An 18,633-nucleotide genomic window follows, 5' to 3' on the forward strand; every position below is an offset into this window, starting at 1 on the left:
CTGAAATGTAGTAGTAAATTGAAGAGTAGACCCGAAGCAAACATTTTCAGTTTTCCCAAATGGCCAGAATAGTTTTTGAGTAGGGCCAGACACTTTTGGGAGTTTCAAGAATGCTGCTCTCATAGACTCTGAATGTCTGTCTGCCCACGAGAAAACACCTTTTCTTATCTTTCTTTCATTTTGTTTTGAAGTGTCTGTAGCAACTTTCACTTGACATAGGTTGTTTTACATACACATCGAAAATACCAGCCACAGAACCAAGTGACTTGGCATTTTGAAAAGTTAATCTTCTTCTTAAAGAATTCTCAAAATATTTGAAATACACAGTCCTCATCAGTATTTGAAACAGGTACCCACTCGAAATTTGAATTAAATTTAAAAAAGACTTTACGGAATCAGTACTCCAGTCAGCCCTGTATGACTCCAAGCCTCTGTGGTCTCTCACAGGTGGTTTGGGACGTCTGCTGGGCTCTGGCCGGCCAGCAGAACCATTTCCTAATCCTGCTGTGTGAATCTCCTCTGCTCTCCCTGGCCCTGGGCTCTTCTCTTCCTATCCAAAGCCCAAACCTCAGAGGATACAGGATGAAGGGAAATAAACACAGCTGGGCTAAGGCTTGAAAAACAACTGCCAGGGATCTAACACTCCGGTTTTTACTAGTTGCTAGCTTATTTATTTCTTGATTTATAAAATTGCACTCATTGTGATTTACTTGCTCTGAGGTAAGTGCTAAGCAAAACAGAGACCCTAAAACAAAACAGCCCCAAATGGAGTCTGGTACATTTCAAAAGTGCAATCACAAGCTCAGCAGGAGCATTCAATTTGGGTGAGCTCGTGAGTATTCTATGCAGCTCTGTCACAGAGAGAGGGAGAGAGAGAGTGAGAGAATGAGAATTTTCTCGGTCAACATGGATTGGCGTTGATTATAACTTCTCATCAAAGCAAAGAGGGGCTTTTTTTGGCCACCCACTATATAATATCAAAACAAAGCCCTCCGGGACTGGGATTTAGTAATATGCTATGCGTTTTAAGATATCTGAAAACATTCATAACTGTAGAATGTATGTACGATGGAGTGAACATATTGGAGTTTCGGGCCACCACCTCACTTTTCAGGAGGTCTTTCCTCTTTTACCAGATGACTCATCAGGGGTCAGCCTTAGGTCTGCAATGAGAAGATGATGAGAGACAAAGCACCATTAGGCTCTCCATACCTTGTGGAGAGCTATTTTGCAGACTTGCCTTTTACCTGCTAGTGTTCAGTACTGTGCATATTAGGGTTTCTCCCACACACAAGAAGCTGTGACACTTTAGTTTCATGTTTGAGCTAGGGGATTACTGATGCTGAGTCTTTCCTAAGAGGCACTTGCAATTATTGTGACTTGCAGAAAAATAAGTGGGGTGGCTCCACCTCTCCACCTTTCCAGAAATTTCAGGTGACCTTAGCATTTCTCTTTTCATGCGAGAAGAGGCATGATTTATGGTTCCTGCTTGGTTCCAGAATGTAGCTTAAAGGAATACATTACTAACAGGAGTCGTGAGTGCCACATTACCTATTTTTAGATAGGTGAATCCTAATTGGAAACACAACCAATAGAAGATGGGGGAAGAACGGAAGCGGGGGAGGGTTTGCTTTTTCAACAGGGAAAAACTTAACCGGAGGCTACAAGTTTCTATCCTTAAGGTCTTCTCATCAGTTTCACTGGCAGATGGTCACCTTGATGAATTGTGGGCTATACTGTGATGTGGGAGAAAGCTTTAATTTTTTTCCCTTCTCTGTCGTTTTGAGAAGAGACACCTTAGAAGGCAAATATGTTTTCTCCCTGACTGAGCTAATTTTATCCCATTCCCTTATCCTCCATTGATTTGCTTTCCCAGGTTTGGGATGAAACTGAGATATACGTGGCTGTTTGGGTACTTCGTGACTCCTGCATAAACGCTAGCTGTTGATGCTTTAATTTCTTTGAAATGGAGCGGTAAATTGAAAAGTAGAGCAAAACCAAATATTTGTAGTACTGGGGTCATTTCCCAGATGACTAGAATTGTTTCTGAGGATGGTCACATTAGAGGTTCTGAGTATGCCTCTCTTCTAGAACCTAAATCTTTCTCCGTTTGAAGCCACACCTTTTCTTTTCCGTCTTAAAAATCTGTGTAGCAACTTCCACTTGACATTAAGTTATATCTCACACAAGTTGACAAGAAGAGCAACAGAATTAAATGACTTGGATTTTAAAAAGTTGTTCTCCTCCTTACAGAATTCTCAGCATATTTTAAATGTACAAATGCACAATTCTTACAGGCATTTAAAAGACTTTGGGCTTTATGGGAGAATCATTTTCATGCCAAATGTTTCTCTTTACCTGAAATTTATCTCAGTGGCTAAAAGGAAGGGAGTTAGAGAGTTGCAAAGAGAGACAAAGGGAAAATTGATTTGAAAAAGGTTTCTCCTTTTCATTTTTGGGGCTTGGTAGGTTTTTAGGTGTGCATGAATGTCGCAGTAAGATGTTGTCTGATTATAACATGGCTCTCATAACCGTGGAAAACATTAACACAGTGTGACCTGTGTCACTCACTGCCAGGGACAGCAGTTGTACCAAATTCTAACATGTTTCACAGAGAAAGAGGTGTGGGTATTTTCACTTTAAAATGATTTCTATGAACATGAAGGATTCAAATTACTTCCACAAGTTCTGTCTGAGAGGTGAATGCATTTATATGGAACAGTGCTGCTTTGTCATTCTCCAGACCTATTCCCAGCCCTGCAGGGAAGTGATGAAATTTTATTCATTTTTGTATAGCCGGAGGGAGGGAATTAACTCCATTGTGTCTATTAGGTACTAGGCACTGACCCAGGTACCTTTCAGACAACATCCTATTCTGTCTTCATAGTATTAGGAAGTAGTCTTATTCCCCTTAGTTTCAAATGAGGAAACAGAGGCCAAACTCCAATGCTAGGTACATACTGGAAATTCAGTGCTTTGCAGTGAGGTGTAGCTATTGAGAATGGGATCTCTAGAGCTAAGCTTCTTAGATCTAAGTCATACTACGCCACTTCCTAGCTGTTTGACCTTGGACAGATTACGGTGTTTGTTAGCCTGTTTTCTCAACCATAAAATGGAGATACTAATAGTTACTTAATCACCCTATAAGATGAGCATGAGCCATGTAACGAGCTAGTATATTAAAGTTTCAGTTAAGTGGATGTGTGAAGGAATGAGTGCTGTTGTTAACATGCACAAGGCCATCAACTATGGGGTTAACTGTGCTCCTTCCTCTACCCCTGGAACATGTTGGGGCCTGGAATAAGAAGCTTCAGTTCTTGTTGGTCAAGGCACAAGGTCTGTCAGGCTGACTTTGGAGCTCTTAGAGACCCTGACTCTGGGTCTTTTTGTCCCAGGGGACACAGATTGTTGGTTGCCACTGGCGACATGGGAATTTTAGCTTTTTCCTGTATTGGGTTCTTTGAGTTCAATCTTCTTGTGTATGTTGAGCACGTACATATTGATAGATGTTAAATCTGTTGTTGTTGCTGTTGATATATAATTTCATGCTAGTTTTTGCAGATGAAAACCACTTCTCTGTTATGTGAAGAGGGCTTTCTGAGTGGTGGGGAAATGGTGGAAAGCCCTACCCTGTGGTACACAGGACAAATAAAAACAAATAATTTCCAGGAGTTAAATTTTCACTCTCCCGGAGGCTCCCTAGGTGCAGTAGTTTATTTTCATTATGTGTCTTGTAAAGGCAGCACCAATATTAACAATGTGAACAAAACAAACTAACATTTTTGTTTGCTACCATCTGAAAGTTCCTTAGGGCCCATAGCCTCATTTAAGAAAATTCATGTGCACAAAACTCATTTGCAAAAGCAAATAAAATATGTGATCACAAATGCTCCTTACCTGACTGGCCTAGGGGAGTAGCTAAAAATGATTTTGTGCCTCTATACTTATCCTGATATGTCTTAGCAGTCAAGGGCCTCCCAACTGTCTCTCCTGACGAGCCCCATCAAGCCACATTATGTTAGACCACTTTAACCTTTTGGAATTGTGGCATAACACACAGGGCTGTTAAGTTGCTGCACTGCCTTGTGAGTTTCTTTTTGAAAAATAGCATTAAGTCATTGTGCTCTATGGCTTTAAAAATACCTTCCAAAGTTCATTCATTAGGATGTCTAGGCCAGGAAATATCTCTGTATTTAATGCAGTTTGGACTTTATGTCCTTTTGAGTTTATATATGCTGCTTTCTTTTCTGGTGAAGGTTTTGGGTACAGGTATGATTGGATGACAATGTCTAGACAAGGGCCAGGAGGCCTGAGTTGAGAAAAATTAGAAAAGAAAGAAAGAAAGAAAGAAAGAAAGAAAGAAAGAAAGAAAGAAAGAAAGACTTACATGTAAAGTAAATAGCACATAAAATGGAAGCTACCAGAACATTTGTTAGAATCTCAAAATCTTTAGAATTGCTTTTTCTGTAGCTAAAAATACATAAAGCAAGGATAAAATAAAAGAAATACATATCTACCAGACTTTCTCATGCACAATTATTCTTTTTCTCAATATTTAAACTTATGACCTATTTTAGGCTGTTTGGTTGATTTACTATTTCAGCAAATATTATTTATTGAACACACAGGCTTTGCTCTGGATTGCAGGGATATGAAAATGAGGAACAACAAAATATCCTGCCTTCAAGAAGCACATATTCTAATGAGGTGACAGATTTTAAATGAACATGTATTAATTATATATAAAATGGGGTTCTGTATGATCTTTCCACACATACATTCAGAGTACACTGATCAAATCCAGCAACACCCTTCAACCTTTAGTAATCACTATTCTACATTTAGGTCAAGTTTTTTGAACTTCTACTTCCATTTTTCTCTGTGCCTGGCTTGTTTCACCTAAAAATACCCTCCAGTTCCATGTATTTTGCTGCAAATGACAGGATTTCATTCATTTTTAGGGCTGAATAATATTCTGTTGTGTATGTATGTCACATTTTCTTTAGTCATTTGTTAATAGGCACCTAGACCAATTCCATACCTTAAGTATTATGGATAGCACTCAAGAAATATGGGTGTGCAGGTATCTCTTTGATAAAGCAGAGTACTATTGTGAATATTTAGCTTCTTGTTTTTCCTCTCTGGGTATCACTGATAATATTTTATCATAAAGTTATTGAGTATGCTGTATGGTCTGAATTCTGAAGTGCATTTTATCAAGTCTAGAGGCCTCCAGATCTTTCTTACATATTCTTGGACATCATTTAAAAAGTGAAGCTTGCTTTCTGGTTAAAACTTAATAGGATTCATCCATTCCATTCAGGATATTTATTTTTCCTGACAGCATTTTATCCATTCACAGAGGCATGATCAGTTTTCTTGTCAAACACTCCTCGATTCCTCTAGAGATACCTGGGTGCAGGTGACGATTTCATGAAGCATAAGCAGTGACTGACATTATGGTCACTAGATATATGTGGGAGACATCAAGTCTTGACTGAAATTTCTACATATGGGTGTGTCTTCAATTGTGAAAGGTGAAATAAATGCTCAATAACAACCACAGTACACTTTATGAATGATGAATATTTTTTAGAAAAAATACATTTGACCAAAAGCAAGGTTAATCTAACAATAATATTAGAATAATGTCATCCTTTTTCTATATTCTTGTGTGCTTTCTTGGGCAGAAATAAAAGGAGATAAATTACAGATAGCTTCTTAGAAACTACGCAGAAATCAGGCTATGGCCATTGAGGAGTACAGCAAATGCCTCTCATGAGTTAAGAAGGAACAAAGATAGACACTACTAGCCTTGATGTTACTGTAAACTTTCTCCAAAAGCCCTGTCCAAATCCTTAGAGGAGAACTAATTGCTAATGAGCTGCAAAGCTGATGGATTTTATATTTCATCTCTTTGTATTTCCCTTCTGCAACCCTGGTGCAAGTGTCAATCAAGAGACACATGCTAAAATGATGAGAAATGGAAAAAATGGAAATAAAGTCTTTGTAAATAGGGAAGGGTGGAGGGCGTGAAGGGAGGGCTAGGAATGGGGAAAAAATAAGAACCAAGATACATTATATAAAGGTACAATTCCCAATGAGAAATGTAATTGTGTTATATACCTACAATGTACCAATAAAAGAATTTAATACAAAAAAAAAAAGAGAGACACATGCTAAGAGGGGGGAAGAGAGAAAAGAGGAGGCAAAGATGAGAGTCTATTCCAGGCAGATAAACAGCTCTTGAATAAGTGAGGCATTTCTTTGTCTAAGGAACTTGTAATGAAAAAATAGAAAGTGAGTTCTTTGCTAACTGTTTCCTTCAGATTCATCCATCCCCTTAATCAATTCTGTTTACTCTGCTCTGTTTGGTGCTTGGTTCTGAGAAAATCCAACTGTTCTGAAAAAATACAATCAGTGTTGTGTTTCAGTGAGGTTTACCATCTTGATGTAAATACTATCAATTGCAGCCTGTCACATCTTCTTCCACTGAATAAATGAATTGCTTCCCCAGGCTAGAGGTCCTGTAAAGATAACACGAGCAGAGAAACTGCATCTCATAGTAAGAATCTAGCAGCAAGGACTCCAGAAGGCAGCCACCATAAACAGGCATTTTCCAATTCCTCAAATTAAAAAATACAAATATGAAAAATATCTTGCTGTTGGAGAAGATTAAACAAATAGTTAAATGAAATGAAAGCATTTTTGCTTATTCATATGGCTATAGAAAGACCACACACAATCGCAGTCTCTGTGTGGTGTATGTCCCTGGATTTCTGGGTCAAAAAAGTATTTGTTGAACAATGGTACTCTAACAAGCTCAGGACTTGTGCAGAATAACTGTCCATATCTGTGTCCAGTTAGGTGTGTCTGTGCACTTCCCACTCTCGCCTCTCTGTAGGGATAAGGCAGGTTTTTCTGAATTGTCCCCCAGTTTCTAGGAAGAGTGAGATTTAAACATATAGGGAAAAATGTCCCCCACTGTCATCAAAATGTCCAAAGAAAGTTCTTAGTCATCTCTGAGTAACCAGAGTTTTTTTCTTATTGTCAACCTAAATCCCCACGTGCGCCATTCAGCCCTTGTATAGTCCCGTCCTTGCTGAACATTGGCTCCTAATAAGGAAGAATGTGCAGTGAATGAAATCTATTTAAAGACACATTTGCTTTGCTCCTGTGAATTAGGAAGCTGTGAATAATAATTTTGGTGGTTGTTGAACATTGCAGAATCCAAGCTAATTCTATATAAATAAAGGAGACTCCTTAGATAGTCTATTAAATATTTACATGTGATTAGTCTGTTGAGGAGCATCATCTTGTTGCAACTTATACCATCATAGATGGTTTTATTTTTCCGTTTGTGGCTTTCAACTGTATTTTGTTGAATCCTACTTTCCTATTGGGAAGCAAGTTCCTTAGCAACATCTAATTTCCTGTCATTTTCAATTATTAGTATAGTCTCATTTGGGTATTTAAAACCTGGTCCTGTTCATTTAAAAAGATTAATCTCAAAGTAGATTCACAAGGTATCTTCCCTTCCCTACAATTATTAGGAGTGAATGTGTGGTTTTGTTTTGTTTTTGAGAGGAAGTGTACCATATTCTGTGATACTTTCTTTCCCTCTTTTAGGACCTAGGTCCTCTGGAGTTGGGGTCTGAAAAGAGAGAGGGAAGAGGCTGAGATATTTCATATTTTATTATTTATTTATTTATTTTTGAGATATTTTATGTGATTGCTGGAGTAGCAGTGGTGGGCAGGTCTCACGTCTAACTCATCCTGGTTCAAACAGATTCTTCCTGATAGGGCACACTCTGCTGAAGTGGTGGACTCTGCATAGTGCTACACATTATTTTGGGGGTAGGGCCATTCCCTCTACCTCTACCCATGCAGCAGTGTGCCCTTGGTCTTGTGAGTGGTCACAGACCCCACCACCAGGTTGGGGATCACAGAGCTTGGATACCCTCAGTGGTTCTACATGAGGGATAGAAGGAACCATTCTCTGATCCCAAGAACTGAGCAGAATTGAATAGTGAGGCTTCCCCATCTTTCTCCCAGGCATGACACATTGATTTAGATCTAAATTGTCCCCCCCAAAATTCTCATTTGTTTGGAAGGTGATTGGATCATAGGGGTGCTATACTTGATGAGTTCAATAGCTAAATATGCTGTTAGGAGGTGGGGCCTGGACGGAGCTGGGTCACTGAGGGTGTGACCTGGAAGGGCATATTCTTGTCCCCTGCTCCTCTCTTCTCTCTCTGCTTCCTGTCTGTGAGGAGTTGAGCACTGTTTCTTCCACCTCTGTCACCCTCTTCCTGCCTAAAAGCCAGATGACTATGGACTGAAACCATGAGTTAAAATAAACCTCTCCTCCTTTAAGTTGTGGGTGTTGGGTATTTTGTCCCAATGACAAGAGAGTGACTAACTGGGTCTCACAAGAATCTCTAGATTTTGCTGGGCATTAGCTTCCATGTTCATGTGAACCTTAAATTTCTGAAGACAGGTGACAAGGGTCCCCACTTCTGCCCCATAGCACACCATACTCCTATGCTTCCAGTCTCCCAGGGACTGCTTCTTCCTGCTCTATTCTGATACCAGCACCAAGGAGCGCTGTGGTCCTACTGCACAGCAAAATACATCTGGGGGTAGAGTGGGAAGAAAGAATTATACAGGTCTGTTCCTCAATAATGAATTTCCCCCAGAAATTAGAAATGATTTAATGGAGCAGCTTACTCTTCTGACCTAGGAAAGGGAAAATAACCTGCCCTTTCCATCAAACACTGCCCTCCTGAAATCCTGAGCACCTCTTATCCCTTATTAGACTGGGGGATGAGGTCTGGGAATGGGTGGGAGAGTGTTATGGGAAGAGTGTATTGGTGGTAGGCCGTTTCTGCTGCCTCTTAATAGACCCTCTAAGGAGATGGCTGGTTTCAGTTGGTGGGGAGGGCTTTCTCTAGAATGCGGATTACTTAAGTAGCTATGGTTTTGGACTGAAGCCAAGTTTTAGGATGCTGATATATGATGTCTGTTATGCATACCTTATAACAGGTACCCACAGATAGGTGCATAAGGACACATGGGTCTATATTTAAGGCTTGTAAAAGGCCAGGACTCTCCTCTGGCACCCCTCTGGCAATTCATAAAAATCTCCACTAATTCATAACAAGTGTGAAAAAATGCAATACATTGTGATTTTTCCCATGACAACAATTTTTATGTTTCCAAATGTCAAATTTCAAAGTATTAAAAATAGTTGAGTGGCCCTACATTCCTGGTGTCCCCCAAACATGCTTATGCTATTGGTAAGCCAGCCCTGAGTTTCACTGAGAAATTTAAGAAGTGAGTGTATAAGAAAGTGGTCTCCGTGATGTACAACTACATGCTAGTATCATGATGACATATGACTGAAGATGAATTTTCTATATACTAATCACCCCACTCACTTAACTAAGACCTTTTTTAGTTTGGAATATGAAAATAAGTTGAGGTTTGAATAAATTTTTAATTTTACTCATATATACTGACCAATTAAGATTGTAGTGTCCTGAGCCAGATGGACTAGGTTTCAAGCTTGGCTTTATGATTTTAGACAATTTGTTCAGTGTCTTTGAGCCTCAATTTCTTCATCTGTGAAATGGGGATAATATCAATGGAATTGTGAGAATCAAATGGGTTAATGCACATGAAAATTGAAGGTTAATTCATAAAAACGTGTCTGGCACATGGTAAACTCAAATGTTAGCTAATATTACATACCTATATGAACTATATAGAAAAGGGAGTTTCTTCTTTTTTCTATATTTTGGATATTTTCAATAGAAATGAAATGGATGAATTTAGCCCTTTCTTTATAATGAAGTTTTGAGTATTTACCTGAAAGAGTTGCCCAGGGCCGAAGCTTGGAGTGGTGCGGGAAATCTCAGCACCAGAGGTGACTCATCCGAGCACAGGGTAGCAGTGGGGCCCCACACCAGTTCATCAGCTCAGAGAGTGGGCCAGTGAGCTACCCAGGCAGGGCAGACAAGTGCACACAGATGCGAACAGACACAGCCATCCTTATTCCTGCAATGATGCTGGAGGAAATTCATTATTGAGGAGCAGATCTGTATAATTCTTTCTTCCCACTCTAATTCACACTGATTCTCTTTCCGCACCTTGTTGGCTATGTTCAGTTCCCCTTAGAATTGCTGCATGTTTGCAGATTGATATTGAAGGGAAAAATTTGATGTAATGATTTTCTTCAAATGGCTTCTCAATATTTCATTTATTGTTTCGGCCTCATTGCTTTCCTACCTTCTGATCATGCACAGCCCTTATTAGTTTTATTGGCCTACCTGACTTAAATTGATCTAGCTGAATTTTCTGGATCCAAAGGCAGATCATTTATATTTTCTTTCCTTGCATCTTTTCTATTTTTATCTTCTCATATCAAGCTTTCATTCTAAATTCATCATGGATCTGAAGACTTAGCGTTGATCTTCCCAGCAAATATTTGCCAGGTTGTAATTTTTTATTTGCTATCAACAGTCAAATTTAAACAAGGCTAATCTTGTTTTAATTTGGTTTGTATAAACCTTAGTCTTGGTACTTAGGGAAAGCAAATGTTAATTTCTAGTTCTTTTTTCAATATTCCCTCATTGCTCATGTATTTTCCTCCTCCTCCTCTTCTTCCTTCTTTTCTCCCTCTCCTCTAACCTCCTTCTTTTTCTTAAAAAAAAAAAAGAAAGAAACCAATCTGGGAGCAGTAAGAACCATATTTGAAACTGAACTTTATACAGAAGGTATTGGAACAAGAAAACTGAAATATGTGAGGAATTGAAGTTGAGGAGGCAGTGAGGGGACCTATTTGACAGCCTACCCTTGTTATTGTTGTCTTTCTTTTCTCTACCTCAGGGGATTGTCTGGAATGATCCCAATTCCTTGAAGGTGCCCTGTAGCTGCAGTGACCCTGAGTGGCAGTTGCTTTCTTGTCTACACAGGGTCTCTGCAGCAAGTGACTGCCTACTTTGTCCTGGAGTCATAGATTGCAGAGGCAGAAACCCTCGTGTTATCTATATCTATTTTGACATTCATATGTTGTGCATATGTATTTGCTGATCGCGGGAACAGAGTTTCTGATGAGTAGCCAGAGTGGGCAGTGGGGCTGTTGAATATGACACGAGAACTTGTGCTCAAACTGATTCATTTACAGGGCAGGTATCTTAATAAGAGGTTGCATTTAGATCCTAGTCCCTCAATCAGTTGCAAAAGCACACGCCCACATTCCTTTTCTCCTACAGGTCCCAGGTTATGTCTGGAACCAAGTCTCTTGTGCTTGGCTGCTGGCTGTGGGACAGCATTTCCTTCTCATCTATTTGTCAGGGAATATACAGATGCTACAAGACAACAAGTTTCAGCTCATGTTGTGCCTTCCCTGGAGGCTCTCTGTGACCATTCCGAACTGGGCAACCTTTCCAGAACCAAACCCAGTCATCAAGCGCACTAATGCCTGTGGCCAAACTTAAGCAGGTTTCATTAGAACACATTCTGTCCATTTGCTTATGGCTGCTCTGGAGAGACAGTGGCAGAATTGTGACAGAGACCATATGAACCACAGGCCTAAAGTGTTTACTTTCTGGTCCTGTACAGGGAGTTTGCTAACCCTTATCCTAAAGGGTGAGGGCTTAATGTATATACCTTTTAGCATGACCTGCAATAAATGTCCCTTATTTTGGGGTTTGCAAAACTCTCATTTTAAATTCAGCATAGTCATTCAGTATTTGCCACAAAATTGTGCTTGGAAATTGAGGGGGTCTGGGCAGGGGACAAAGAGAACTAGCAGGGCAATTCTGTTTTCAAAGACAACATCCATTTCTTATTGTTGTCTTGTGATTGTAGAAAACAGTTCCTCCCTTCCCAGAACTCTTATTATTACCATCCTCAGTTTAAGAACATAAATCTTACCAAACTTCTATAAGGATACGCAAGTAATTTAATTAAAATTGCATTGCAGTGTAAATACACACAAAGTTAGAAGATTAGTATTTCCTTTAAAGAAACAAAAAACAATACTTAATGGGGTCCTTTTGAACACTGAAGTGTTCCACTTTATAAGAATCTGACTTGTGTTTAGGTGAGAATAAACTTAGCAGTTCAAAGCTAGATGTATGTATGTATGTATGTATTATGTACTGGGATTTGAACCCAGGGCCTTTGGTCTGAACTACATCCTTTGCCCTTTTCAGATTTTGTTTTCGAATTTTTAAGATGATGTCTCACTAAGTTGTCCAAATTGAGGTTGAACTTTTGACCCTCCTGCTTTAGCCTCCCAGAGAGCTGGTGTTACAAGTGTATGCCACCATCAATTAATTTATTTTTCTTCTCTCCTCCTAGTGGTCAGCCCATTCCCAGGGTGGAGTACACAGAAGAAGAAACTAAAACTTGGGGTATTGTATTCCGGGAGCTCTCCAAACTCTACCCGACTCATGCTTGCCTAGAGTATTTGAAAAACTTCCCCTTGCTGACTAAATACTGCGGCTACAGAGAGGACAACGTGCCTCAACTTGAAGATGTGTCTGCTTTTCTAAAAGGTGAGGGTTCCAGGATATTTTTTTCTAGCCAGTGTCCTCATTTGCCTTTCAAGGATTCACAAAACGGCAATGGCCTTTTTCCTAAAAAGGAAAAGCAGGAGTTTAAAAAGAGGAGCATTGAACCAGCAATTCCCCATGGACCATCCAGGGGAAGGAGGTCAGGTCTCTAGGTCAGGGAAATGGATTGACTGTGTACACAGCTTGGGACTCACTGAGGCCTCTCGTTCTCTGCTGTCAAACTTGGTAAACACCAAAGGACATGCACAAGTTCAGCCTGGAACTTTTTCTGACCCAGGAGCTACTATTCTGTTGGCTTACATGGGTACAGAATGACCTCAGAGGTTGTACTGGATCAAGAAATATCACAGATAATGTTGAATGTTAGGGACTTTCCTCCGGGACAAATCAATCAGTCAGTGAATCAACTGATCAATGTTGTTAAGTTTGAGTTGTGTGCCAGGGACTGTACTCATCTCTGATGTTATACCAGTGAGCAAGATGAATCCTAGCATGACCACATTCTCATTCTCTGGGTATCACTCTCATCAGCTAAGAAGACAGAAGGCTTTTGTGAGGGCCTGGGGAGGAGGCACAGTTTCCTGGAGGTCCCACTTCCTCATCTGCTCTTCATTGTGGTTAAGTCCTTGGGACCTCTGCTCCTCTCTGTCTTTTCCCCTTCTTTTTCTGAAGTGCTCTTCCTTTCCTGAAATTGCTTCTATGCCTGTCTTCCATGTTTCTGTTGGGATACTTTATTTCCCTGACATGTCAGGCTTGCCCCTAAGGTCTCCTCTTAATTCCTGCCAGCCTTCTCCCTTCTTTCCCCTACTGTGTAGGCCTTTGTATTAGTATTTTATTGTTGCTTTTTTTTGTGGGAAAGTGAGACAGCTCAGCGTTATAGTCAAGTGTTACAGCTCTGTATTACAGCTTCAGTGATTTGAAGACATGAGAATATGAAAGTCACTTGAATTGGTGGAGAAAAACTGAACTTTATATTAGCTGGCTGGCCCAGAGGAATTCAAACACTCCAAATTCTGAGTCCTGAAGAGAAATGGGAGCAACCTTATGTAGAGGTCTATAGTGTGTGTGTGTGTGTGTGGGGGGTGAGCTCACCTACTGGGGGAGCATGCTCATTGAAGTGGATCAGCAGAGTTAATAGAACACTCTTGAAATGTTATGTAGAAACATCATGTGGCACGATACAATTGGCAGGAACATCATACAGCACAAACAGTTACATTTCTTTAACAGAATATTTTATGGCAAAAACATGGTGGGGTGGGGGCAAAGGCAAAAGCCTGCCCTGTTGTGCATTATTTCCTTATCAGTGTAACAAATTACCACAAACTTTAGGACCTAACACAAATGATTACCTTATGGTCCTGAAGGTCAGAAGTGTAAAATCAAGGCATCAGCAGGGCTACATTCCTTCTAGAGGCTCAGGCTCTGCTCTTGCCTCTTCCAGCTACCAGATCTGTCTGTATTCCTTGGCTCATGGCCTCTTCCTACCTAACTCTGCCCTCCAGCTTCCATTGTCACACCTCCATTTCCAACCAACTTGCCCTTGTGACTGGAACAGTTGTACCTGGAAATCTAGGATATTTTCTCCATCTCAAATCCTTAATTTAATGGCATCTGTGAAGTCTACTTTGGCAAGTGAGGTAACATATCCACAAACTTCTAGTTTTATGACACATCATTAAATCTATCCTTTTCTTTCTGTTTCACTGCCACAAATTGAGGTTCCCATTCTTTTTCCACCTTGATGCCTATGTTTTCTTCTATTTACTCTCCTGCCCACTGCTTCCACATACATTCCTTAAACATTACTTTCCTAAAACATTGCCTTAAATATTTCTTTCTTCTCAGCATGTCTGCTCAGAAATGATCAATGGTTCCCCATTATTTTTATTTGGATTGCCATATGTTTTTGGTAAAGGGCTAGTAGATAGAGGCAAACTCTAGTATATTATATGGGTCCTTGTATAGGCATTTATATATGTCCATTAAAAAAATATAAAAGCCATTCCCCCAGGATATACAAAAGCTGGCATCGAGCTACATTTGGCCATGCCTGAATTGCTCAGCATCAGTTCAGGGCCCTGACCTCTTCCAAGTTTGTCTTCTGTGGCAACTGCCCTGCACATGCCCTCTCCTTTCCTGTAGGCTCTCCACATGTTTGTGTAACCTCTGACCCTTACTGAAAAAAATCATCTCTTCTCTGACTACTCAAATTCTACCTATTCTTCAAGATTCCAAGCAAGTCCTGCCTCCACCATGAATTCTGATCCTAACAGCACCATGATCTCTCCCCTAGGTCCATTTGCTATCATGTGTGTATCAGGAAGGGGATATGCTCCAGCTCATACTGCTCCACTGACAGCCACACTAGCTCCGTGCTGTGTGTGGCCTGCGGTGGAGGATCCAGAGTGTGCGCAGTAGCCACTGCACAGGGGCTTGTTATTGAGAAAAGAGATTGAGAACTACTGATCAGTATCACTTAATTAGTAGCTAATTACATAATGCCTTCTGTTGTTGTTTAACTAGATTATATTCTCCCTAATGGCCCTGAAAGTCATGTTCTTTGTTTTATAAAGAGTTACATGCACACTATATATTTATCTCAGGTTCCATTGCTTTTATATGGGGCTTACTTTTTTATTATATTGTTTTTAAATCCCAGTAATTAAAGTACCATTTCATATTTTTTGGCATACCTGTCTCCCAAATTGGTATTTTCATGAGTATCATTATCACTCATTGTATCACTCATTGGCACATAGCAAAAATAATGTAAGTGTATGCATTTTTTATTTCTTTTAATTGACCAATTTCTAAAATACCTAATTTATTTTAAATAGAAGTGTTTAAAACAATAGTATCTACAGACTCAAAGTTCTTGATATCATTATGTCATATTTTTTCTAATTTATATAAAAATAAAATATTTAACTATTAAATAAAAAATATGCCCCTCTGTGTACCATCACTATTGTCCCACATGTGGGATGTATTGGCTTAATTGATATAATATAGAAAAAGAAAAAAATATACCTATCTTTTTGGTACTCAGAGGGGAATAATTGAAAGTGAAAAGTTTTGGAATGAACATAGTGCTATTAGAATTATGGATCTGGGTCACGCGGAAGACGCCGAATCACCCCACTGCAGACAGGCAGGTCTGCCCACACCCTACCGAGGTCCTGAGTCACGCGGAAGACGCCGAATCAGCCCCCTGCAGACAGGCAGGTCTGGGCACGCCCTACCGAGGTCCCCAGTCGGGCGGAACACAGCCGAATCAGCCCGCTGCAGACAGGCAGGTCTGTGCACGCCCTAACGAGGTCCTGAGTTACGCAGAAGACACCGAATCACCCCACTGCAGACAGGCAGCCACCTGATTCCACATTACCAAGGCGCAGAGGACACCAGACCACCAGACCAAGGTGCTGAGTCCCACTGTTCCCGGCCCAGAGGTAGGGGCTTCTGAGCCATCGTCCCACTGCTCCTGGTCCAGAGGAAGGGGCTTCCCGGTTACCATCCCTCCCGCTGCTCCCAGCCCAGAGGAAGGGGCTTTTGGGTCACCTTCTGTCCCGCTGCTCCTGGCCCAGAGGAAGGGGCTTCTGGGCCACCATCCCTCCCACTGCTCCCGGCCGAGAGGGAGGGGCTTCTGAGCCACCATCCCACTGCTCCTGGTCCAGAGGAAGGGGTTTCCCGGCCACCATCCCTCCGGCTGCTCCCAGCCCACAGGAAAGGGCTTTTGGGTCACCATCCCTACCGCTGCTCTGGGCCCCTGTCCCACCTCACCCAGCTCAGAGGAGGTAATCCGTGCAGGCGCTAACAGCCCCCTGCCCCAGTCGAAATGAGAAAACACATAAATAAGTCTCAAAACCAGACTTCCAGATCACCTACAGCAACCCCAAAGGGAAATGAGATGGAACCCTCTGATACTCAACCACCTGGACCTACTGAACTGGCAACAAAAGGGGATCTGGAAAAAATGAAATCAGAAATAATTTCTCAGATAACAGGAAAAATTGTGCCCTTAGTGCAAGACATGATTAATAAATCTAGAGAGGAGCTGAGGAACATGATGAAATTCCAACATAAGAAACAAATGGAATCCATAAAACAGATGCAAATAGATTTCCAGGACATGAAAAACTCTATTGAAAGTCTACACAGCAGAATGAGCCAGTGTGAGGACAGAATTTCAGATATAGAAGATAAGATTGCAGTTAGTGACCAGGAAAAGAAAAATTGTTTCAAAATTATAAGGGAACATGAGAAATCAATCCAGCATCTGCTAGATGATGCAAAAAAGAATAACATAAGACTGATTGGGCTCAATGAAGAAACAGGAGAGAGTGCAGATGACATAAAAAATCTCTTCACAGAAATAATGGCAGAAAACTTCCCAAGCAGGGGAAAAGAGCTTGACATACAGATAAGTGAGGCATATAGGACTTCAAATAGCCTTGATCAAAAAAAACTACACATAGGCATATAATTGTTAAGATTCCAGAAACACAACAGAAGAACAAAGTTCTCCAAGCAGTCAGAGAAAAGAAACAAATCACATACAAAGGAAAGCCCATCAGAATCACAGCAGACTTCTCAACACAAACCCTCAAGGCAAGAAGAGTTTGGAGTGACATATTCCAAGCCCTAAAAGAAAACAGCCTCCACCCCAGATTGATGTACCCTGCAAAACTATCTTTCAGAATTGATGGAGAAATAAGATACTTTCATGACAAAGAGCACCTTAGGAACTTTGTGAATACCAAACCAGCACTCCAAAGAATTTTACACAATAGCCTAGGAACAGACATTGAGGATCACAACCCCAGGAAGCAAAGCAGAATGTACCCATCTGGCATGACAAGAAGTTAAATGTAAAGGGGGAGAACCCAACAAAAAGAAAAAGTCATGGCAATGACAAGTCAATATGTTTCAGTTATAACCATCAACGTTAATGGTGTCAATTCACCAATCAAAAGAAATGGCCTGGCAGAATGGGTCAAGAAGCGAAAGCCAACAATATGCTGCATACAAGAAACACACTTAATTCAAAAGGAAACTCATAGACTGAAAGTTAAAGGGTGGAAAACAATACTGCATGCAACAGGAACCCGACAGAAAGCAGGAGTAGCTATCCTCTTGGCAGATCAAGTAGATTTCAAACCAACACTAATTAAGAGAGATGAAGAAGGACACTACATCCTTGTAAAGGGAACAATCCAAGAGGAAGAGGTGACAATCTTAAATATCTATGCACCAAACGCTAGTGTGCCCAGCTATATAAAACAAATACTAATGGACATGAAAAGCCATATATGCACTAATACAATTGTAGTGGGGGACCTCAATACCCCACTGTCACAGATAGATCAACTAGACTAAAAATAAGTAATGAAATACTAGAACTCAATTGAACTCTTGAACAAATGAACTTAACAGATGTTTACAGAGTCTTCCACCTCACAAAATCAGAATACACATTCTTCTCAGCAGCACATGGGTCATTCTCCAAAATAGACCACATACTCACACATAGAACATGTTTAAGTAAGTGCAAAGGAATTGAAGTTATCCCCTGTACATTAGCAGACCATAGTGTGATGAAATTGGAGATCCACAGCAAAAGAAACTCAAAAAATTTCATAAACACATGGAAATTGAACAACACACTTCTGACTAACCAATGGGTCACAGAGGAAATTAAAGAAGAAATCAGACAGTTCCTTCAATTAAATGACAATGACAATACAACATATCAGAATCTATGGGACACAATGAAAGAAGTCTTATGAGGGAAATTCATAGCAGTGAATACGCATATGAGGAAAACAGAATGAGCCCAATTAAACAACCTGATGCTGAACCTCAAGCTTCTAGAAAAAGAAGAGCAGGACAACCCCAAAGCTCATAGAAGGGAAGAAATTATAAAGATCAGAAGAGAAATTAATGCAATGGAGACTAAGAGAACGATACAAAAAATCAATGAAGCCAAGAGTTGTTTCTTTGAAAGAATCAACAAAATTGATAAACCTTTAGTCAGCCTTGTCAGAAA

At 40.4% G+C, this 18,633-nt stretch overlaps 1 protein-coding gene across 1 annotated transcript in view; it reads left to right on the forward strand.

Moving 5' to 3' along the window:
- Positions 1 to 18,633, forward strand: part of Tph2 (tryptophan hydroxylase 2) — a 113,472-nt gene that overhangs the window by 31,674 nt on the left and 63,165 nt on the right. Inside the window, exon 6 of the mRNA XM_004845027.3 lies at positions 12,370 to 12,566. Coding sequence (XP_004845084.1) covers positions 12,370 to 12,566 — 197 coding nt within the window. The remainder of the gene's footprint in view (positions 1 to 12,369; positions 12,567 to 18,633) is intronic.

Source organism: Heterocephalus glaber, unplaced genomic scaffold (genome assembly GCF_053883595.1).
Source record: "Heterocephalus glaber isolate CG9 unplaced genomic scaffold, H.glaber_assembly_v1.0 deba00001571, whole genome shotgun sequence".
Classification (NCBI taxonomy): domain Eukaryota; kingdom Metazoa; phylum Chordata; class Mammalia; order Rodentia; family Bathyergidae; genus Heterocephalus; species Heterocephalus glaber.